Source organism: Sorex fumeus, unplaced genomic scaffold, assembly GCF_029834395.1.
Source record: "Sorex fumeus unplaced genomic scaffold, SorFum_2.1 ptg000086l, whole genome shotgun sequence".
Taxonomy (NCBI): Eukaryota; Metazoa; Chordata; class Mammalia; order Eulipotyphla; family Soricidae; genus Sorex; species Sorex fumeus.
In genome coordinates, this window is record NW_026606143.1 from 12154160 (window position 1) to 12178942 (window position 24783).

The following is a 24783-nucleotide window of genomic DNA, read 5'->3' on the forward strand; positions in this document are numbered from 1 at the left end:
CAGGGTCCCACACATCTACTGCTAAGCTATGCTGCCAGCTCAATGGTGAGATCATTTACAAAGGTATCTATTAAGGTACATAAACGTATGAGGTTTCATTATAAATCTATGTCTTAAGAAGAGATGATACAGAATTAGATGTTTCATGAAATTCGTAATACAGAGATTCAAATGCAGTAAGAACAGGATCTCTTTGAGAGATTACAAAGATGGTGCTAAAATTAAAGTGAAAACAACTAAAACAGATTCCTAGTTTATAAACCTAGGATTTATATTAGCTTTCCATTAAAATCATTCCATTCCCTTTTGCTGTTTTTGCTTTTCAAATATTAAAATCAGCACCACAGATCCCAGTATCCCTCCCACCCCCCAACCTCCCCATCCCACCCTGCCTCTGTGGCAGGGTTGGAAATGGGCACTGGTGGAGGTATAGGCATTTGATCATTGTATAATTGAAACCCAAGCACAAAAATTTGTAAGTCTACAACTGTACCTCATGGTGTCTCACTAATGAAAATTAAAAAAGAAAAGATTCACATATAAAATTAAAAACTAAATAAATAAAAATTCAGGGCAAACTTAGACAAAGTGGGAAATTTTCAACTAGGGATTTTAGTATCACTATTTTATCATAAAAAGGATGTTATGTGGAAGAAGAAACGATTCAAAGGGCTGGGCACATGCTTTGCAAACAGGAGGCCCACATTTGATCCTTGTCACCACATGGTCCTCCAAATACTGCTGGGCATGATTCCCAGAACAAATAAACCACAAAGCTTTTGAATGTCATTTCTTCAACAACAGTAACAAAAAGTAATTTTTTTCTATTTAATAAGCTTTTTATGTGGAAGTAATTTTCAGTCCACAGAAAAGCTACACAGGTGGTACAGGTATACCTCTCACTTAGTTTCCTCTAATGTTAGCATCTTACATTAATTAGACCATTTGTTATAATTAAGAAGCCAATATTGTCCTTTTACTATTAACAATGGAACTGAATTTTACCAGTTCTCCCACAAATGGCCTTTAGTTTCAGAAGTCACTCTCCATTTATTCATCTTGTCTTTTTAGACTTTTGGCCTGTGACTATTCTCAAATATTTTTTTTTCCTTTTTTATACATGGGCAGGTTTGGGAATTTTGTAGATTGTCTTCTCAATCCCGAAATCTTTGGCAATTTCCTTATGATTCTATGACTTTATGAGGTTTGAGGGGAAAACATCACAGAAGTGAAGTCCCTTCCCACCACATGATGTGCATGGCTCATCATTGATGATGCTAAATCCATTACCTTGACAAGGTAATACTGGCCAGGCTTCTTTAATACCAAGTTATTCCCCGGTTTCTATCCTCTATTTTTTAAAAGCAGATCATTTAGGAAGCAAGATAATTAAACTGTGTGTCCTGTACAGGTGTGCTAGGAATGGAACCTGGGTCAGCCATATGCAAGATAAGCGCCCTACTCACTATTGCTCCAGTCCACATTTTTATATGTAATTGGGAATTCCTGTGTACCTGAGTTGTCTATTACCACCAATATATTCATTATTTATATCGTTACAGACCAGCAGTGGGGAACCTATTTTCTGACAGGTGCCATGTAAATATTTATGACATTATTAGAAGGCCATACAATACAGGTAGCAGGATCAGGGATTTTCTTCTTTTATTATTTTTTTATTATTGAATCACTGTAAGATATAGTTACAAGCTTTCATCTTCGAGTTTCAATCATACAATGATCAAACACCCATCCCTCCACCAGTGCACATTATCCACCACCAATGTCCCCAGTATACCCCTACTTTCCAGCCCTCCCCCCACACCTCCTTGGCAGACAATTTCCCCCATACTCTCTCTCTACTTTGGGGCATTATGGTCTGCAATACAGATACTGAGAGGTTATCATGTTTGAGCCATGGAATTTCAAGAAGCATATGTGTCTGTCCTGTCACGCACTAGGACCAGACTACAGAATTTTGTGGGTCTTATATAGCCTCCAGGCCAGATGTTCCCCACTTGGTACAGATTTGTGTGATTATATGTGCTTTTGATTATAATAAAAAATACATTATTTGCTGGCTCAAAGTGTTCCTGCTTTGACCACTGAGAGCTCCTGCCAAGTTGAAAGTTTCTGTTTCCCTTTGACATCTTCCCATTCTTTTTTTTGGCACAGCAAAAGTATCTTGTATTTAATAAAAGTATCTGGTGTATCTTTTGTTTTCACTGCCCAGGCAAAAACCTGATTTGGGTGCTGAGTTGTGACTATGCAGCACTGACTGAACAGCCACACTGATTCTTACCAACCCTGAAGTTTTAAAACAACCATTTGGTAATATAAAGTGTAAATAAGCTAGATATAATTTGTAAAGAACAGTTTAAAAATAGTTGTTTTAAAGAATTATTACTATTTTTTTTTTCATGTTCTTTTCAAGATCCAAACTGTAAAGAACCCTCATGGATCCATCAACAGGAAAAAAAGAGACCAAAAAGTAATTACTAATACAGTGGTTATAATCAGCACTGAAAACCTACAAAAGGCTTTCTCTCTGCCATGAATTTACCTAATTACCAGCCCCAAACCTAACACACTGTCCTCCCGTTGTTCATCGATTTGCTCTAGCAGACCCAGTAACATCTCCATTGTGAGACTTGTTGTTACTGTGTTTGGCATATCAAATATGTCATGGGTAGCTTGCCATGCAGGTGAGATACTCTCGGTAGCTTGCTGGGCTCTCCGAGAGGGGCAGAGGAATCAAACCCAGGTCAGCCGGGCCGGCCGCGTGCAAGGCAAAGGCCCTACCACTGTTCTATCGCTCCAGCCCTAGCATAGAATTTCTTCTAAAAGACACAGAAATTGAGAGCTAGAAAAAGAAAAATGGTTGTACAGACAGCAGGTGGCAGAGCTGAGACACCAAATGAGGTACATCTGATTCTCAAATCAGATGTATCTACTCCTTAAGTGAGCCCTGGTAAATTGGTCTATTATTTCTATTAGAGTTCTACAAGTCCTGAGGGAGGATTAGTTTACTCAGTGTTGTATGTCCTGTGTCTGTTACACAGTAGGCACTCAGCATATATCTGAATAATGTGACCAAATTTCTGTAATGGTGAAAAACGAGGACCATCATAAAGTACAGTCCATGTTCTCCCATTATATGTTATATTTAAGTTACAAATTGGGAAAAAGCAATTTGTAAAGAGTTCTACTGATAACAGAGTTCTAAATTCACCCATTATAGATTAACTGGTGATGATAATATGTATAAACATATCTGTTCTGAATGAGAAATTTTAGTAAACAGTAAGACAGTTAATATTTAATCTAAGAGGTGACAGCAAATCCCAAATCTACCATTTTCTTGACTGCTAGGATTATCCAATTATAAACTCCAAAGAGGAAACTGCTGTTTATTCTTAACGTATAAGATTCTTAACACCAAAAAGATGCTTCTTAATAAAAACCACTATTCTGAAATAATTGTTCTGAAATTTATCCAGGAACAGAATGCCATTTCTTTGCTGTTATTAGACCAAAAGCTCTTGACTTCAAATGGTTGGTGTTAATAGTATAAGCAAACTTAGACAACACACTTTAAATCATAAAGGAGATGAAAATAACACTATTTAAAAATCATTTTAAATTAAGCCTACCTCTATAACTAATGTGTGAGCAAGTTTTAAGTCACATATTTCCTATGAATTAAATGTACTTTGTATTGTGCCAATCCATTTGTTCATTCCTTCATAAAATATTTATTCAATTGCTATTATGTGCCAACTCTGAAACTGTGAGCCATAGCTACAAACAAAGCAGGCAAGAAACGTTGCTTCCATAAGAGTTAGCAGTTCTAAAGGAAGTGCAGAACTGCAATTTAGAAAAAAAACACAATAAGTAGATGTCAGAATGTAATAAGAGGTGGGAATTAAAAACAATTCAGGGTTTTTCAATTTAAGTTTTCAATTTAAAGTAGGATACTTCCTCAGTGAGAGAGAAGTTGAGTAGTGCATAATTTCAGACATGTCTATTTAGAAGAGGAAAGTGGAAGTTCTAACACCGAGAAGCATGTTTATGAGCACCTGTTAGATGTCATAGAGAATCACAAGAAACCACAGCACAGTGAATGAGGGGCAGAGTGCCACAGGATATCTGGTAATGAAGTAATAGCTAAAGAGGGGTGGCATACTTAGGGATAAGAACTGATTATGTGCTGCTTTGTGGGTGATTCTGAACCCCAATATTTGCTGAGGGAGACGAAGGGAGGTCTCTTTTTCATTACAGAGAAAAAGAATCTAGCATTGAGATTCCGAATCAATTATGGGGGAGGATCAAGAAATCATATAAACAGAAGATAGCTTGGATGAAAGTGGGTAAAAGACAGGAAAGCATAGCGGTTTCTAGATTCTCAATACATTTTTATGTTAGAACAACATCGTTGTCATTTGGGGTGGGTATATAAAAAAGATAAATCAGGGAAGACTATAAGGCTTGGGCCTCAGCAAACAGATGAATAGAATTGGCACTTAAATGACAATTAAAAAGGCTGTGGTAAAAGCAGATTTCTGGGGCAGAGGCACAAATTTATCTAGGTTTAGTTTAAAATTCATATTCAAATTAAATAGGAAATTTTGATAAAGTAGGTAATGATACAGGGATACAGTTCAGGGTAGCCCTCTGGGAATATAAGTTTTAGCTCTAGAACTGCAGCAATCTGTCTGTTTCTGTGGCCAGGGAAGGCTATAGGAAGCACCCAGATGTGCAAGGGACAGAGAGGGAGAATTAAAAACACTGATTAGAAAACAAAGAAAATCTTGAAAAAAATTAAAAATACTGTTTACCTTGAGAGCTAATGAGGAACTAACTCAAACAATAAAAGAGATCGAGGGTGAAGAAAGCTGAACAGACTGAGTTGCATGCTTTACATGCTGGAAACAGGGGTTCAGTCCCTGGCCCCAAATGGTCCCTGGCCACCAAGCACCACTAGAAGTGACTCCCAGGCATAGCCAGGTATGCTCTCCCCCAAAAAGATAAATAAGTCAGAAAGATATACAATTAATATGAAAGGCAATAGTCAATGAAACACCTGTCATTATCTGACAACGGATTTGTATCTAGAACAAAGAGAACTTACAATTCAGTGAGAAAATAATTCAATTAGAAAATACGCAAAAGATAGGAGAGATTTCACATAAGAGAATATGTAAGTATAGAATAAGTACATAAAAGGTGTTTGACATCATTAGCAATATAAATTAAAGTAGCAAAGCAATATCACTACATAGCTGTCATCGTGACTAAAATTTAAATAGCAACACCAAGTGCTAGCAAGTATGTAGAGAAAGAAACTAGGTAACTCAGACTCTTTTTATGGTAACATGAAATGGTAATGTGTACAATGGCAAATCAATATGTCAGTGTTCTGACCTAAAGAACTACATATATATACCATACAATCTAAGAATTGTACTCTTAAGATTTAACTAATACTTGTACCTATGCAAAAATCTGCAGCAATAGCGAAAGTAGTTTTATTTGAAAGCCCCACAAATGAAAACAACACATGCATCCCTCAACAAAGTGAATGGTATAACCTATGGTGGTATATTTCCACACCATGGAATACTACTCAACAATTAGAAAACGAACTATTAATATACACAACAACTTGGATGAATCTCAAGATCATTATACTAAGTATAAAAAGTCATTATCAAAAGATACTTTATAGTTTCATTTATATAACATTCTTCCAGTGCCAGAGTAATAGAAGTGGGAAATACCTAGGATTTTATGATAGTTCCAGGGAAAGAAGATTAAGGGAGAATTTTTGGTAATGAAAGAATTCTGCATCGTAATTGGTAGTGGTGGTTATACGAATCTAAATAAGTGATAAAATGACATAGCCTTTTATACACAGATTGTGCTGATGTCAATTTCCCATTTTGAACAGTACTACAATTAGTGTAAGATGTAACCACTGGGGGAAACTGGGTAAAGCGTACATGGAACCACATTTCCTCTTCAATTTTCAGTAATACTATAGTCATGAAAAGATTTTTAAAATCTTTAAAGTACGGGCCAGAGAGATACTACAGTGGTAAAGACTCTTGCTTTGCAAATTGCTGACCTGGGTTCAATCCTTAGCACTACATATGGGGCCATGAGCACTGCCAGGAGTGATCCCTGAGTATAGAGATAGGAGTAAGTAAGCCCTGAGTACAAGGGTGTGCCCCCCCCAACCAAAGCCAAATAAGAAACTCAAAAATAAATTTACGGTTCAGTTTTTAAAAATCAATAGTCTTTAACTTATTCTAAAAATATACCCTCCAATTTTTCTGAAATTGACCACATCATATTCAATCGACGGTTTTGCCTGACCAATGTCATGGTTGTCTCAAAATTCCAAATGGGATTGGACCACCATCTCCTTCATGCAAAATTCTACTTCACCGAGCAGGGAGAAAGGGCTTCAAAGTTTAAGAATAGAACTCCCAGAATGACCACCAACTGGGAGCTCTTTGGCACTACTGTGGCAACATGGGAAGATGCCCTCATTGACAACATTGACGAGGAATACAATCACTGATTCAGCACCTCCATGATTCTGCGAAGAACACTGAGAAAGATAGCCACAAAAAGACACCTGTCTTTGAAAACTATTGAGCTTATTCACCAATGTGGCTTGGCGCAAGCCTCAGGCAACCGCAAGCTAATGTCCAAGCTTGCAAAACAGTGCAGAGATGCGATAAAGGAAGACCCCAAAGAGAGATGAGCAGCAGTGCTGGCAGATGTGGCAGAAGCCGGGAAAAGCATTCACAACTCCCACCTGTCCTTCGCCAACTACAAGACCAAGATGACTGCCCTCCGACGTCCTGATCGATCTATCACATTTTCAGAAGGGCAATGGAGAAGTTTATTCATGACTTCTACTTGGATCTCTTTGATAGCCAAGTCCACCTGTCCACATACCAAATTCCGCAGGATGAATATGTTGTTCTCAACGTTATCCCTTCTGAAATCCAACACACCATCTCGTTGGTAAAGATGCGAAGAGCACCAGGCCCAGACAAAGTCATACCCGAACACCTGAAGAATCTGCTGTCAGTACTCATCAATACACTGGCTTGGCTCTTCACACGCTACCTGTCTGAATGCAAGGTTCCATCCCAATGGAAAACCAGCAGGACTGTACTACTGTACAAGAAGGGAGACATCCACGACATTGGCAACTATCGCCCGATCTGCCTATTGTTTGTCATTTACAAGCTGTTCACTCGAGTTATCCTGAATAGGATTGGCAGAACACCAGATGAAGGACAACCATGCGAGCAAGCTGGGTTCCAAAAGGATTCAGCATGATCAACCATATCTACATGATAACCAAACTCATTGAGGTTTCTCAGGAGTTCAAGATGCCAGTCTGTCTAATGTTCATTGATTTAAAGAAGGCCTTTGATTCTGTTGAGATGGAAGCAGTCATCAAAGCCCTAGCCAATCAAGGCATTCAAATTCAATACATCAAGATCCTCCGTGAGCTGTATTATGACTTCACTACCAGGATCTCACCATTCTACAGGGAAGTTATAATTATTGTCAAGAGAGGGGTTTGGCAGGGCAGTACCATTTCACCGAAACTCTTCAGTGCCACCCTCAAGAATGTCATGCGATGACTAGAATGGGAAGGAATGAGAGTGAAGATAGACAGTCGGCAACTACACCACCTCCGCTTTGCTGATGGCATCATTCTAATAACACCAAACATTTGCCAAGCAGCACAAATGGTGGCCAACTCCGATCGTGAGTGTGGAAAGGTCGGACTACAGGTGAATCTCACAAAGACAATGTTTATGAGAAATAGTTTTGTTCCTGACATTCCATTCACTCTCAACAGAACGACCATATCCGAATGCAACAGTTATGTGTACCTAGGTTGAGAAGTCAACATGACAAATGACCTGGCCACCTGAATTGCACAGGAGGAAGAGAGCAGCTTGGAACGCATTCAAGAGCACCGAAGAAATAGCTAAAAGGATGAAGAACCTCCGGCTCCGGGCACATCTCATGGATTCCACTGTTATTCCTGCATTAACATACACCTCAGAGACCCAGGCCCTATGAAAACAGGATGAGAACGCTATTCGGATCTCCCAAAGAGGAATCAAAAGAGCTATGCTTGGAGTATCACGCTTCACTGAAATGAGAGAAAGAATCTGGACTTCTGACCTCCGTCAACAGTCAAGAATCAGGGACACTGTCTTTTTTGCCAAGGCGTAGAAAATCAGATGGGCTGGACACATAATGAGATTTGGAGACGACTGCTGGACTAGAGCCATTACCGATTGGATTCTACAGGATGTCAAAAGACTGTGTGGCCACCCACCTACTAGATGGTCAGACTTCTTCATCAAGACCCTGAACGATCGGCTTGAGGCTCTTTGTGTTCCTAGAATGGGCAGATGCCATTGAGCTACACTAGCACATGCCAGGGACAAATGGAGACATTACTGGTGCCCGCTCGAGCAAATCAATGAGTAATGGGATGTCAAGTGATCAAGTGATATGCAAGGGAAGTGCCTTAGCACCAGTACTATCTCTCTGTTCTAAGAACCTTAATTTTTAGGTGATTATTCATATAAGTTGTTTCCCAAAGAACAGTGGAATATCAGAGGTGCTGGTTTCCTAATAATTTTCAACCATTTTCATATTATGAAGGAATGCAGAGTGAATCTACATCTGTAGAGTGAAAAAATGTATTAAATTTACGGCAGTAAATAAATAATCGGGCCTTGGGGGGGGGGGGCTGGGGCCACACCCAACAGTGGTCAGGTCTTATTCCAGGCTCTGAGCTCGCGATCATTCCCAAAGGAGCTTAGTAGACCATATGGGGTGCTGAGGATGGAGCCTGGGTCACCCACAAACAAGACAAGTATCTTACTGTTCTATTTCTTTATCCCACCCCCAATTTATTTAACCTGGGGAAAAAACACAAGCAAAATCAAAATATAAGCCACAGCTGGCAGCAAATTTTTAAACATATATAACCAAAATAAAAATAAATATTACTAATAAATATCTTTAAAACTAATCTAAAGAGAACTATCATATCTCACCCAACCAAGAAAAATATAACATTCAAAATACACTCTGTTGGTGAAATGTGAGGAAACAGGCACTGGTATTTCTTATGGGAATGCAAAATGTTATACTACAACCTTTACAGAGGATTCTCTGACAAAATCTAGCAAAACAACTTAGGCATTGACCTTTGACCACACTGACTTCACCCTGAAGACACAGCAAAAATACATATGCACAGTTATTTATAACAGTCTTATCCACAACTGCAAAATACACATAGGTGTTAGAAGTGGTACTTCTGAAATTTATTTAGGATTGTGAAACAATAATGAATCAATAAAACTTTAATCAAGAAAACCAGACAACCAGAACTAAGCATACTGAAAGAAAAACGCTTAAAAGAGAATTTAAAAAAAAACATAAAAGAAAATAAAGCTAAAAAAAAATTTTAAAAATCCAATATATCAGATAAAGGACTAGTATCTAAGACATATGAAGCACTTACCAAAAGCTCAACCACAAAGAAACCAACAAACCCTTCACAAAAATAGGGAGAGGAGATAGACATTTCCATTAAGAGGACATATAGATAACCAACGGTGATATTAAAGTGTGTTCATTGTCACTAATTAGGTAAATTCAAATCAAAATATTAATGAGGTATCATTTCAGACTGTAAGAATGGTATATATCATAAACAGGCAACAACCAGTGTTAGTGGGGATGTGGTAAAAAGGAACTCTCATTCACTGATTGTGGTAATGTTGTCTAATTCAGACACTATGGAAAAGAGTGTGAAGGTGTATCAAAAAACCCTTAAGAGCTCCCATGTGACTTAGTAATTCTACTTCTTGGTATCTAAATACCCCCCAAACACAAGAAAAATTAACTCAGCACACATCCATATTTATTGCAATGCTTAGTAAACTCACTAGGATATTGAAACAACCCAAATGTCCAACAGTAAACAAATGGATAAAGAAGTTGTGGTAATGGAATCTATGCAGCTTTTAGGATAAATGAAGTAAGGAAATTTGCTTATAAATAGATGGACATGGAGAGTATCATGCTGAGTGAAATGAGTCAGAAGGAGACAGATATATAATAACTGCACTCATTCGTGGGATATAAAAAATGGTAGGTGACTAATATCCAAGGTCAGTAAAAACGGGAGCCAGGAGGATTGGTCAATGGTTGAAAGCTTGCCAAAGTGTGTATGTGAGGCAAAAGGCAGTTAGGATAGAGAAAGGACAGGATTGACAGCAATAGTTAGAAATGATCACTATGGATGAGAACTGAGTGATGTAGTAGGTAAAGGGACATACAGGATAACATTTCAGTATCTGTGTTGCAAACCATAATGCCTAAAAGTATGAAGGGGAGAGGGAAGGGGAGAGATAGAGAAACACCTGCAACAGATGCAGGTGGGGGGTGGGGGGCGGGGAGGGAAACCGGGGACACCGATGGTGGGAAATGTACACTGATAAAGGGATGGGTGTTATAACATGATATACTAAAACCCAATCATGAGCAATGTAACTGTGTATCTCACTGTAATTCAATTTTTAAAAAGATGTTGTGGTAACCAGTAAAGCTCTTTTTAAATTTATTATTAATTTTTTACTTTTTAATTAAAGAACTGTGATTTACAAAGTTATTGATAGATGACTTTTAGGTGCATAATATTTCAACACCAATCCCACCACCAGTGTCAATTTCCCTCCACCAGTGCTCCCATTTTCCATCCCCAACCAAATCCTGCCCCATTCCTGCCTGTCAACTTGATAGGTACATTATAAAGTTTTAGTGGTAGCAGCTTAGATCTCATGTTTTCAGTGTTGTTGAGTCTATGTTTTGGATATATGGCTATACCTCTCACCCATATTACCAGTAGAACTGAAACCCTGATGCCCGTTCACCCATGGTCTTGCCTTGCAAGCAGCTGACCAGAACTTGATCCCTTGCACACCCCATAAGTCTCCTAAGCCTTAACAGGACAGATTACTAAGCAGAGTCAGGAGTAAGCCCTGACCACAGCTGGGTGTGCACCTTCCCAAGAAAAGAAGTTTTATATACATATATATATATAATTATTTATATAATGCAACCCTAAGAAAAGATATTGGTCTCATACTATATTTTTATATCCCACAAATAAATGCAATCATTCTATGTCTGTCCCTATCCTTCTGATTCATTTCACTCAGCATAATACTCTTCATCCATCCATTTAAAAGCCAATTTCATGACATTTTTTTCCTGGTGGCTGTGTAGTATTCCATTGTTTAGATGTACCTGTTTCTTTATCCATGTACCTGTTTCTTTATCCAGTTTTCTGTTCTCGAGGACTCGGGTTGTTTTGGTTGCAAGCATGCCACAATTTGGGAGCAAGGGAAGGCAGAGAGAAGGGGTGACTATGACAGTGATAGTAGGTAATGATCACTCTGGACAAGGACAAGAACTAAGTAAGTGATGAAAGCAGGTAATGGGGTGTGCATGATAATCTTTTAGCACCTATCCTGCAAACTATAATGCCCCAAAGAAAAGAGAAAAACAGCAAGCTTGAAAGAGAAAAGTTTCTGCTGTAAAGGCAGGTGGGGAAGCGGGTGATGGAAGGGGAAACTGGGTATACAGGTGGTGGGAAATGAACACTGGTGAAGGGACAAGTGTTGGAATATTGTATCACTGAAACCCAATATCAAACAACTTTGTAACTGTATATCTCATGGTGATTCAATTAAAAATAAATAGATGAAAATGAAACAGAAAAAAAATCGAAGCCATGCAGTTCACTGCCACCTGGTTAGTGCTTGAAGATATCATGTTAAGTTAAGAGAAGGACGAGTACTGAACCCTCTCACTGATCAGTAATGTGTAGAGTGACAAGAGACTGAAAGGCATCAAATGATGGCAAACTCTTGGCCCTGAATTGTATAAATAAGAATGTCAAGGTAGGGGCGTGTGTGCTGTGTGTGTGTGTGTCAAGAGAGGAAATGAGGAGTCAGACCAGCAATGACCTAAGGACATTGATTAAGAGACTGAACATTGCTGGTGTAGAGGTGAGGTTAACTACATCTAATCCATAAGAGTAAACACTATTGTAAACATGTGACCCAAATTATCATAAGGAATTTTTTTAAAAAAAGATCAAGTTTGCTGAGGAAATGAGGTAGGGAACCTTGAGTCACTGGTGGAAGGACGTTGATACTACTAGTGTATTTGGAGTTGGAACTTTGAGTACCTGAAACTCTATAATCAAAAGCTTTATATGTAAATCATGTTGTCTAAAAAATAATAACAATTTTAAAATCAAAAAGTCAACAGTGCTTTGTGACCGACTGCATGATGGAACTGTAGATGATGTATTCTATTCACTGTTTTTGCTGCATGATTTATTTAAAAAGTTAAGAAAGACCAGAAAAATAATAATGATGGGCCAGAAATATAGTACAGTGTGTTGATGGCTTGCTATCCACACATGTGATCCAGGTTCGATCCCCCAAACTGCATATGTCCCTGAGGCCTGCTAGGAGTGATCCTTGAGCACAGAACCAGGAGTAAATCCTGAGTACTGGTGGGTGTGGCCTTGAAATAAAATAATAATGATAATGAAAATACTTACAGCTTATAAATTATAAAATAATTTTGCTTTTGCTGTGTATGCTGAATCTAACACTGATGGCTCTCTGATCAACTTTGCTTACACTCCTTTCTCTCACTCCAAGGTTGTTCTCTTGTTCTCTATAACAAGACAACCCTTCATTATTATTATTATTGTTATTATTATTATTATTATTACAATAATTTTCTGCTTCTATGCCATACCCAGTGGTACCTGGGGAGTTACTCCTGGCCCAAGGGAACCATGTGGTACTGGAGATCAAACCCAGAACTCCAGCATGCATACACTCCACTCATTTGAGTACTTTCTCTTGCCTATCATTATTATTTATGTGATACCTTTCCCATCCCTTTGTTGTTGCCATTCTGGTTGTTAGTTCAGAAGTTAAGCACTTAATTGTGAAGCTCACGGACTTAGTTATGATGCTCAAACACTTGGTTGTGTTATTCGCCAGGGATCATTCATTGGGTTGTGGTGCTTGCACATATTTGGCAGCAGTGTACTGGAAATTGTGCCATTAGGATGCACCTGGTATGTGAGGTGATATTTTGAATAAAACTCCAGCTTCATACCTCGAATACAAGTGTTATACCTCTGAGCCGCATGCTAAGGGCCAGCCAAACAAAACTATAGCCACTTCTCATACTCCTTTAGTAAATCTAACATCAAGTGTTCAGCATGTAATGTTATGTTCATGGCAGGTAGGAAATTCATATAATAGCTATCTCTAGAATGGAATTTCTGTAGAACTGCTTTGTACTTTTCCATCCTAATGTCTTTTGGTTAGTCTGCCGTCTGAAATCGAGTGAACAGGAGTAGTCTTACACAGCAGGGAGGGGAGTTGGGTATATCTTTCTTTTGGATAAGAAACGAAACATATTAAAATAATGTCAGCATCCATGAGCTTCTTCCTCATAATTTTCTGTTATTAAGTAGAATAAGGTGATGTGATCTATGAATTTCCAGAACAAAGTCTCTCATGAATCAGAGGCTTCCCCCTCCCTAAAAAGACACAGTTCAGTTCAGCAGAGTCCTGTGGAAATGGAACCTCAAAGACAGTCTTGATCCATAGGGAAGTGAACAGAATTCTCCAACCCAGTAAGTATTAGGAGGCACATGCCACATTAGAGTTCTTCTCTGGTTAATTTTTCACTGGTAACAATTTGGGAATATAATTTTCATAGAGACATCAAGAAGGCAGAACAATTTTTGAAAAATCATTTAAAATTGCCAATATACTTACAGTTTTCTCAGTATTTTCAAAAGCTTCTCTGGCTTCTTCAAATGTGCAGACTTCTTCTTTGCATTCACGTTCAATGTTGCCTTGTCTTATTTCTTCAAAAAATCCATTTGCTCTTGGGTAGCGTTTTAATATTGAATTAGCCTTTTCACCTGTGAGGAAAACTAAAGAGAGAAAACAGTTAAACATGACACTATATTTTTAAAAAACATGAGGAAAGTTAGTATGCAAAATTAAAAACAACTAGATTCTCTTTAGAATACACAGTCAAAAAATAAATTTCTTTCTGTGAGTCAACAATGAAATATCATTTAGCTCCAAACCATCACATCTGTTCTCTTCCTTATCATGTGAACAGGTCCTTTCAGGAACAGTTGTCCTGGGAGTGGGACAGTGACATCATTAACAATGTTATATTTGGTCATTAACAAACCTCTGTCTACCATGGGTGTTTAAATATAGTAATAATGATAACACTACTTAAACTCATGTCGATACCATGCCCTTTTGCTGTTGGATATCAGCAATCAAAATTCCTCTTTCTAAACTATTAGTCTTGACCCCTGAGTAAAAATAAAATATCAATTGACATAATAATATCAAACCAAAGAACATGTACTTGTATGAAAAGGAGATGGCAAAACTCTTTTAAGAAATGGAGATAAATTTGGCCATATTTTATTGCAAGGAATACTAAAAATATATTTATTTTACATGCACTTATGTTAAAATATACTGTAACATATGTGCCAAAAGCAGTAACTATAACAGATCTCATTCCCCTGACCCTGAAAGAGCCTCCAATCATTGGGAAAGACGAGTTCAGAGAGGCTGGTAAAATATCAGGGCTGGGACATACAGAGACGAGCGTTACTGGTGCCCGCTCAAGTAAATCAAGGAACAATGGGATTACAGTGATACAGTGAACATTTTAATATATCAAAGTCCCTTCAAAAAATCCAAAATTTTTCAGCTTGACTTACAGAGGTACTTATCAACATTTAAAATGTACATTTATAATACCCACAAAAATGAATAAAGTTGAGCAAGAGAGTTCAAAGGGCTGTGAGCTATCAAACCTGGGTCTCCCATGTACTTTGCATGTGGGAGGCCCTGAGGCCCTGAGGTTTGATCCCTATACACTGCAACAGAGGCTACTAGGAATGACCTCCGAGGATGGAGCCAAGGGTATAATTACCCAATAACACCCGGTGTAGCCCCAAATACCCAAACCAAATAAAATAAGGAAAAGGTTACATTATACATTTGCCTATTTCTCATCTCTCTCCCCTTTGGAGAAGCTCATATTCTCCCTTGATTGAGCCTCTCTTCTTCTCTCTCATGATTATTAGCATTCAGCTTGTTGGGAAATAGATTTTTGTTTAAACTCTTAGCTCTGTACCAAGAGCAATTTACTCTTTTTGATCTTTATTTCTTTATATGTTACTAAGTACACTACCTTACAGGTTTAATTGAGAGAATCACATGATGCTTGTGTGAGACAATGTCTTCCTAATCATAATGTCCATTATTATGCAAGGAGATAAACATATCACCCAATGGGAGAAAATACAGGATTAAATTCTATTTCCACTTGGAGCTTCCTCTTGGAAGAGAAAGAAGAGGCTCATTTTGAGGAACTGCCTTGGTACTTTTTACTCTTGAATTTCTATCTCTTTATAGACAAAACTCACTTCCTTTTCTTTCTGTGAAAGCATGATATTGTGAGTGATTATGCTGTTTTACACCTCCAACTCCAACCTGAACTTATACTGCAGGTCCTGCCTTAGGAAAGGTGCATGGTGCATCTCTCTCCTGAAAAACTTCTTTTATTAGGGCAGAAATTCAAATAGAATCAAAGTCTAAGGTCAGCTTTTTAATTTCATAAGAGATCCAAAACGTGGACACACATAACTAAAAAATTTATTTTAGTTGTAGAATACGTTGTGTTGTTGTTTAAGGGCAACTGGAGGTACTCAGGGGCTGACTCTGCACTACTGGTGATGTTCTGGGAACTGTAAGTGGTGCTTAGATCAAAAGGGGTGGGTGGCATGCAAAGCAAATGCCTTACCCACTGTACTATGTCTCTGGGCCCCCTGATCTTAGTCTTTTGATTCTCAATCAAGTAGGCTCTGTTCTATCCACAGGCACAGAAAATATGTGAGCTGCTGGGTGAAATTCAGTCATCCCAGACCACATAAAGATCCACAGCCTAAAGGCAGAGAAGGAGGCAGAGAAATACTAATGATTCTAACTTATGATTCCAAGGCTAGAGAGATAGTACAGGGTTAAGGAACCTTGCAGGAGCCTGACCTAGGTTCCATCTCTGTACCACATCTGGTAGCCCAAGGTCTGTCAGGAATAAGTCTGAAGCACCATCAAGTGTGCCCTCCCCCCCCCCAAAAAAAAATAAAACCAATTTAAGACTCCAATCCCAATTGAAGTTTTTTGTTTGTTTGTTTGGCTTTTTGGCTCACACCTGGCGATGCACAGGGGTTACTACTCCTGGCTCTGAACTCAGAAATTACTCCTGGTAGTGCTCAGGGGGACCACATGGGATGTTGGAAATTGAACCCGGGTCGGCCGCGTGCAAGGCAAACACCCTACCTGCTGTGCTATCGCTTCACACCCCCCCAATTGAAGTTTTTAAGACATTTTCATCTTTTATTGTGGCACTGTGATTTACTATTAAAGATCATTTCATCTTTAATAGTAAAGTACACCATTAACGTTATCAGGACAAACAATCCATTCACATTCTCATATTCTCTTTCTCCTCTCCTCTTTCTTTTCTCTCTCCTATTCCTCTTAATTAAACATTTTACTTAAGTAAAAAACTATACTTCAATTACATTTTCCTAAAAATGTAATGCTTCTTTGATGAGATAATACAGTGGCACCAGAATTTCATTTCTGCTTATGCAAAGAAACAGAAATTTCCTTAATCTCATAATAAGCTGACACAGTTCAAGATACATTATAGATACTTCAAGACAATTAAGAAAAAGTCAACCCTTTCAAAGAACATCTTAAAGTAAATGTAAAGCTCCATCAAAAATGGCAATAGTAATGTATTTAAGGCATATTTCATTATACAAATATGTATTTAGAAACATTATATATTATATATCTAAATAAGCTACAGATTACTTAGGAGTATTTAAAATATCCAAATTGATATAAGCTAGATAGACCCTATATTATTTTGAAAAATAATTAAAGACTTTCATAAGTGTTTATTTTCTTTACAATCTCATTGGGGCTGGAACAATAGCACAGTGGGTAGAGTGTTTGCCTTAAACGCAGCCGACCTCCATCCCTCTCAAAGAGCCCGGCAAGCTACCGAGAATATCCCGCCCTCATAGCAGAGCCTGGCAAGCTCCCTGTGGCATATTTGATATGCCAAACACAGTAACAACAAGTCTCACAATGGAGACGTTACTGGTGCCCGCTCCAGCAAATCAATGAACAACGGAAGGATAGAAGGACAGTGCTACAGTGCTATAATCTCATTAGAGTAACCGTCTATAAAATACATCAGAGTCACCGAGTATCATTAGAAGAAATCTTTAATAATAAAAACAAAGGCACTATGAAGGAAACTGAGTTATAGAATAATACTATAATATTTTGGCAATGCTTCTCACAGTTCAGCCACAGCACACACTCATAGACAACTTATCACAAAGATTTCTGGGCCCAGCTCCCAAAGGGGTTTGGGGTAAGGCCAAGAAGTTACTTTTGGGGTTTGGGGTAAGGCCAAGAAGTTACTTTTGTAATAGTTTCCCAGGTAATACTGGTCCCACAATCACACTCTGTGAATCATTACCTAGTAGTGTCAGTACCTAGATTTTCCATCTTCCATTTGTGACCCCCTTTTGTCTGAGAAATGCAACATGTGTGAACACTGCCAGAAACTCCTTGATTCATTATGTAGCTAATTTTGAAATAATTAATCTTGGGTTGTTGTGTGTTCAGAATATCTTTTACTACTGCCAAATTTTTCTGCAACCATAAACTTTTTGCAACATTCATTTCTATGACTCCACATAGGGTCACCACCCATTTTCAGAAGATAGCCCTTAGAAAAACCAGTTTTAAGGAATATTTTTATGGCAAGCTGGGATTAAGAAATCTTAAAACTACATTTTTCAGGTAGTATGTATTTGGTATACATTTAATTTTATTTATTTATTTATTTTGGCTTTTGGGGTCACACCCACTAATGCTCAGGGGTTACTCCTGGCTCTGTACTCAGGATTGACTCCTGGCGGTGCTTAGGGGAGCATATGGGATGCCGGGGATCAAACCCAGTTTGGCTGCATGCATGGCAAATGCCCTCTCCACTATGCTATTGCTCCGGCCCCTGGTATATATTTTAAATCTCAAGAAAAGTAACATGTTTTAGTCACATTTGACTACCGAGTGCTTTTCAAGGACAGCTCACTGAACATTTTCCTTGACATCAATCTTATAAATGTATGTCCTCTGAAGTGACATTCACTTCCCCATAAAACAGGTCAACCAATACATGAAGACAATATCTGATTTCCTTTGAGACTTCTCCTGTCCTGGATAAACATGTTCGATTCCTTTATTTGTTGGTCATACAAAATGGACAAGTTTCTACATCACCATTGTCTCATAAAAAAAAGTGTCTTACATTGTGTGCATATCTTTGTGTGTCTCGCAACTTGAAAACTAATCAGGACTGCCTGCTTTTTTGTGAAACACAATAGATATGTTAACAGAATACAAAATAATCATTAGTTTTTGGCAAACAATAATACTGTTCTTAATTTTTAATCTTTTTTTTTTTTGGTTTTGGGTCACACCCAGTGGCATTCTAGGGCTTACTCCTGGCGGGGCTCAGGGGACCATTTGCAGTTTTGCAGTGCAGGGGATCAAACCCGGGTCACGCACCTTCAAGGCAAGTACCTTACACACTATACTATCGTTATGGCCCCATAATACTGTGCTTTAAACCTTTAAGAGAAAAAATGAAATTTTAAGAGAAAATAATTTTATTATATGCTCTCTAGATACAAAGGGGATTGAAGAAAAGCAAGGTTACCTCCTGTAACCTGAAAGCAAGCTAATTCAGGAGGTCAAGTAACACAACAGACAAGTCTTCTAATCCAAGACTAATCAAATTACCAAGAGCATTCCATAAACACCTTCTGGATACTTCTTGACCTGAAAGACAACATAATATACTGAGGACTTTAGATAGAATACATTGGCAAGGAGACTTGATCTCACTTGCCAAATCTGATCAATTAGATGATACCTTGAATAATATGCTACCCTGGAATAAGAAACCAACCAGTAATAGATTTAAATGGATAGTCATATATTAGGAAGCTGGAGATTATGGCATTATATATGCCATGTCTCATTAAAGTAAGTTGAAAGTCTATTGGATAATACTGGAAGTAGGTTTTTTTTTCCAATGTGATAACTAAAGACAAAGGGGGCAGCTTTTAAAGTCGTACTATCTCTTTTTTTTAGCAGTGGGCAATTTTTATAATGTCAGAGTTTGTGCTTGGACTTATAAAATTAAAGTAGTGCTGTTTGTAGCTAAGGCACTTCATAAGTTAACCCCCAACTTTCAGGAATCAAAGATCACAAGATAGGATATTTATATACAGAATATAATGTATTTGAGAACACAACACTTAAGTGTTTTTTTTCTTTTTTTTGCTTTTTGGGTCACATCTGGCGATGCACAGGGGTTACTCCTGGCTCTGCACTCAGGAATCACCTCTGGCGGTGCTCAGGGGACCATACAGGATGCTGGGAATCGAACCCGGGTGGGCCACGTGCAAGGCAAACGCCCTATCCGCTATGCTATTGCTCCAGCCCCAATACATAAGTTTCATTTTTCCAGAACTGTCCTCCCATTGTTCATCGATTTGCTCGAGCGGGCCCAGTAACATCTCCATTTTTTGAGACTTGTTGTTACTGTGTTTGCCATATCAAATACCTCATGGGTAGCTTGCCAGGCTTTGCCATGCGGGCAAGATACTCTCAGTAGCTTGCGGGCTCTCTGAGAGGGGTGGAGGAATCGAACTTGGGTCAGCCATGTTGAATGCATGTTATTTTTAAAATTCCTTTTTCATTAAGGGAAATAAAGAAGAGCAAACTTTCTTTAGATTCAGTTAGGAAATGCCTTTACTAAAATTGTTTAAAGTCTAAGACTGATAATCCATAAAATTAGTACTGTAGCACTATCCTCCTGTTGTTCATCGATTTTCTTGAGCGGGCCCAGTAATGTCTCCATTGTGAGACTTGTTACTGTGTTTGGCACATCGAATACATCCCAGGGAGCTTTCCAGTCTTTGCTGTGTGGGCGAGATACTCTTGGTAGCTTTCCGGGATGGAGGAATCGAACACGGGTCAGCCAGCCAGCCAGCCATGTACAAAGCAAATGCCCTGCCACTGTGCTATCGCTCCAGCCCCAACTGGAACAATCCATAAAATATAGAAGAAAATATGGGGAAAATTCTAGTATATAAAATTATGTTTCAGCACTGCAAAAGAAATGAGACGACATCAAACCAATTTCAGCACTGCAAAATAAAATAGATATCCTAACTAATGGGAGGAAGTATTTATACACAATATATCTAACAAAGGGCTAATATCTAAGATATATAAAGCACTCAAAAAACTGAACCCTCCAAAAATCAATCCTATCAAAAAACAGAGGTGCCCACAGAAGTTGAAGGATCTGGGGAACTTAACCATGGATCCCTTTTTAGCTGTGTGCCAGGTGGACTTTAGCTCACCTGTGCCCTTGTGACCTCAACCCCCAAACCATCAGTCACAAAACTTCACCCATTGTACATACTTCAAAATCCTGTCGGAAATTCTCAGGGGTTTGCTATATACTCAGCCTATCACCACAAGTTCACCATAAAAAATCTGATATGTGGGGCTGGAGCAATAGCACAGTGGGTAGGGCATTTGCCTTGCACACAGCCAGCCCGGGTTCAATTCCCAGCATCCCATATGGTCCCCCGAGCACCGCCAGGAGTAATTCCTGAGTGCAAAGCCAGGAGTAACCCCTGAGCATCGCTGGGTGTGACCCAAAAAGCAAAAAAACAAAAACTTTGAGATGTAGACACCCTGCCATGGTCACAAAGGTCCCAGATTCCGCCAGATATCTCCCTACTCCCAAAAGTAGGGGAGGTGCTAGACCAAGAGTACTGTTTGAACATAGATACCACCAGCCCACCCAAACCCCAGTCACCTGTGAACACTTGTGACAAAGGGAAAATATAAGAATACAGAATTAACAATAGAGGTTAACAAAAGTAGAGAGATCATTGTAGATAGTATCATTGTAATCTGCCTGAAGAAATCTTTAGGAAAACTATCATATCAATGCTCAATGATTTGAAAATGATATTCAAGCAGAGAATCAAGAAACCTGAAGAAAACCTGGTGGAAAAAAATGAAAGAAATAACTTAAACATGACTAAAGAAACTTAAGAATGTAATGAGTAAGCTTCAGGCTTAGAATGGATGAAACTGAAAAGTGAATAAGTACATGCTAAGATACAGTAAACAACTCCAGCAAGAAAGAAGACACCGATAAGAGAATAAGGAAAAAATAAAGGGATATTATTGACAATATCAACATAAGCAAGTTCAGAATCATAGGAATTCCAGAAAAAGAGAGAAGAAAGAGTAATGAAAGAAATAATTGATAAGAATTTCCCCAATCTGAAGAGTGATTATGGGGGTACTGATCCAAGAGCCCCAAAGTTTGCCAGAGTAAACCTAAACAAGATAACACCAAGAAATTTTGTAAGCAAAATGTTGAGGACCAGAGACAAGCTCCTAAGAGCAAAAAGAGAAGTTAAACCTTGTGCATCATGGGGAAAAGTATTAGATTTACAGATTTCGCTAATGACATTCTATAAGCAAAAAAAGAATGGAAGAGTATATACAAAATATTGAATGAAAAGAGCCTCTAGCCAAGAGTCCTCTACCTAGCAAGACAGTGGTATCCCGCCTTTTACTCTGAAATATTCTCAAATAGCAGCTGAGGACAATTATTCTAATCTAGCTCTGGTAAGGATACTGAAAGGCCACATATAAGAAGGAAACTTCAAACAACACAAGCAGCCAGACTCCTTACATAACAACAAAATAAATCATTTCTTTTAAATGCCAATGGACTAGACTCTCCCATAAAATAATGTACAGAATAGCAGGTTGAATAAGAAAACGAACCCCAATCTTCTGGTGCTTACAGGAGACACACTTAAAACTCACATAATAAACACAGGCTAAGAGTGAATGGTTGGAAAGCAATTGGGCATATTTCAAAAAGTATGGATATTAGTTTTAGACCAAATATCATTCAAAGTAAATAAAACACATAGGGAGGGACATTAGACACTTGTTAAAGGATCAATAGACCAAAAGGACTTAATTTCGATCCATATATCTAGATCTAGATACACATGTGCATCAAATTGAAGAAGCAACAAAGTTTACAAAGCATAATAGATCTGAGAAGGTACATTGATGACAGTATAATAATAATGTAAACTGTAATACCCCAATCTAATCATTGGGCAGAACAACTAGACCAAAAATTAAAATTAAAAAAGGCTCTAAATGAGGCACCAGAATAACTGGGTATGATGGACAGTGAGCTATCACCTCACACCAGGGAGAATATCCTATATCAAAAATTGTGGGAACAACCAGTGCTTGTAGGGTTGCAATGAAACATTGGGCTCAGTTGTTAAGAATGTCATCTGGTTCAGCTTCTCTGGAAATGGTATGGAGAAATCTCAAAACTTAAAAGGACTGGAGGGATAATACAGCAGATAGGGCATTTGCCTCACACATGGCCAACCCGGGTTTGGTCCCTGGCACCACACATGAACCCCAGAGGGCACCCCAGAGTGATCAAAGCACAGAGCCAGAAGTAAGCCCTAAACACTGCTGGGTGTGGTCTTAAAACAAAAATAAAAACAAAAATAGAAAGATTTGGTTTTTAATTTTTACATAGAACTTCCAGGGACTGGGGATGTAGCTCAGCAATAGAGCAATTGTCTTCATTGTGCAGCTCTTATGTGGCTTCTCTATAGAAGCAAATAAAGGTTATAAACAATATCAGTAATATATCCTGGGCACTAGATTACAGACCTGAGAGTGTCAGGTTGTGACCGGAAAGTTGGGGGTACAAATGAGGTTAACCTGAAGTGACACTGGAGCATAGATGGAGGGTCTAGAGCACAAAAGTGGTGCTTCAGGGAGGTAAAAGTACGGAACAAAACAATAAATGTCAATCAACAGTGAGGGGATTGGAAGTCAAACCAGAAGTGACAAAGAGACAGTGGTGGAGGGTCAGGGGCACTTTAGTGTCTGGGATTTGCAGTAACTTTGAGCATCAATACTATAAACTTCAACAGACTATTTACTATTTATGGTTTTAGTTTAGTCCATAACTATTTATGATAATAAAACTATACTGTAAAATAAAAACAGAACTTCCATATGATACAGTGATTCCACTCATTGGCGCCAACCCCTAGAGTGCAGAAAACTTGATCTAGATTGCAAGATCTGAAAACAACCCATGGACCCAACAACAACAGATAAGTGGATAAAAAAATTCTGGCTTACAAACACAAAGGAATACTACTCAGGTATAAGAGAAGATGGATTTTTTCCTTTACAATGTGGAAGAACTAGAGAGCACAAATTGAGTCAAGAGTAGGACAAATTCTCAGTGATCTGACTCATACATGGTGCGCAAAGAAACAAAGGGACTAGAAAATGGCCAATGAAAATACACCCCGAGACTCTGCCTGCAAAACTTGCCAGGTGGGGTTGTGGAGGGGATAAAAGATATAAGAAGATATAAGATGAAGGAATACTAGCATTATGATGGTGGGTGTGGTACAGTTACATTATTAATACTACTGTAAATCATGATGCTTCAATTAAAATTCATAAAGAATTTCCAGAACAATTTACATTTATAATATCTGCAGAAAATAACACAAACTATTAGCTTAGCATAAGGTAGATGAAATCCATCAGAAATAGTATAAGGTTTAGGGCACTTGCCTTGCATGCAACTGACCTGAGTTTGATCCCATATGATCCTCCAAGCACTGCATGCAGAGAACCCTGAGCATAGAGCCAGAAGTAAGCTCTGGGAACCACCAAGTGTGGTCCCCAAAACAACAATAAAAACAAAACACTACCCCCCTAAAACACGCAAGTGTTGTGTGAAAAATTAACATGTAACAGAAAGCACAAGTAGCAATATTCAATCTGACTCCAAGGAATGAGAGGCTGTGGAATGCTCAAGAGGCACACACATACCTCCCATTAGGAAGTAACTGTGTGACTTAAATGGAAATACAAATATTGCTCTTTACAAATAGGTTATACCATTCCCTGTCACTAGAATGATCCAAATGGGTGCAATTGTTGATGGGGGTGAGTGCTTTTGCTTGGGGTCGTTTTTTTTTTTTTGCCTTAAAGAAGGTACACTTAGCAAGAAACTGAGTGATTCTTTTTAGACCAAATTCTTTTTATAGACCAAATAAGACAGCACAATCCCCTGAACCATTTAGTCGCATCACTCAATTTTAGGTTATCCTAGCTTTGCTTTTCCTCAGTTAGCCACTCTGGTTTTATGAACTTGCCTGGGAAAGAGGCCAGGAATATGAAAAGTGAAACAGGGTCACTAAATAGCTAGAACATTGTTAAGTTAGGCTTACTATATTAAGGCGTGAACAAAGGTAAATGAAATGCTGAGTAGAAAAGTACCTTCTTGTCCCTTCACAGAAGAAAATTACCTATA

General features: G+C 38.4%; 1 protein-coding gene across 1 annotated transcript in view; it reads right to left on the minus strand.

Annotated features, from left to right (window-relative positions):
* The window catches only part of PRRG1 (proline rich and Gla domain 1), a 134990-nt gene that overhangs the window by 22788 nt on the left and 87419 nt on the right, over positions 1 to 24783 (minus strand). Inside the window, exon 3 of the mRNA XM_056131320.1 lies at positions 13944 to 14104. Coding sequence (XP_055987295.1) covers positions 13944 to 14104 — 161 coding nt within the window. The remainder of the gene's footprint in view (positions 1 to 13943; positions 14105 to 24783) is intronic.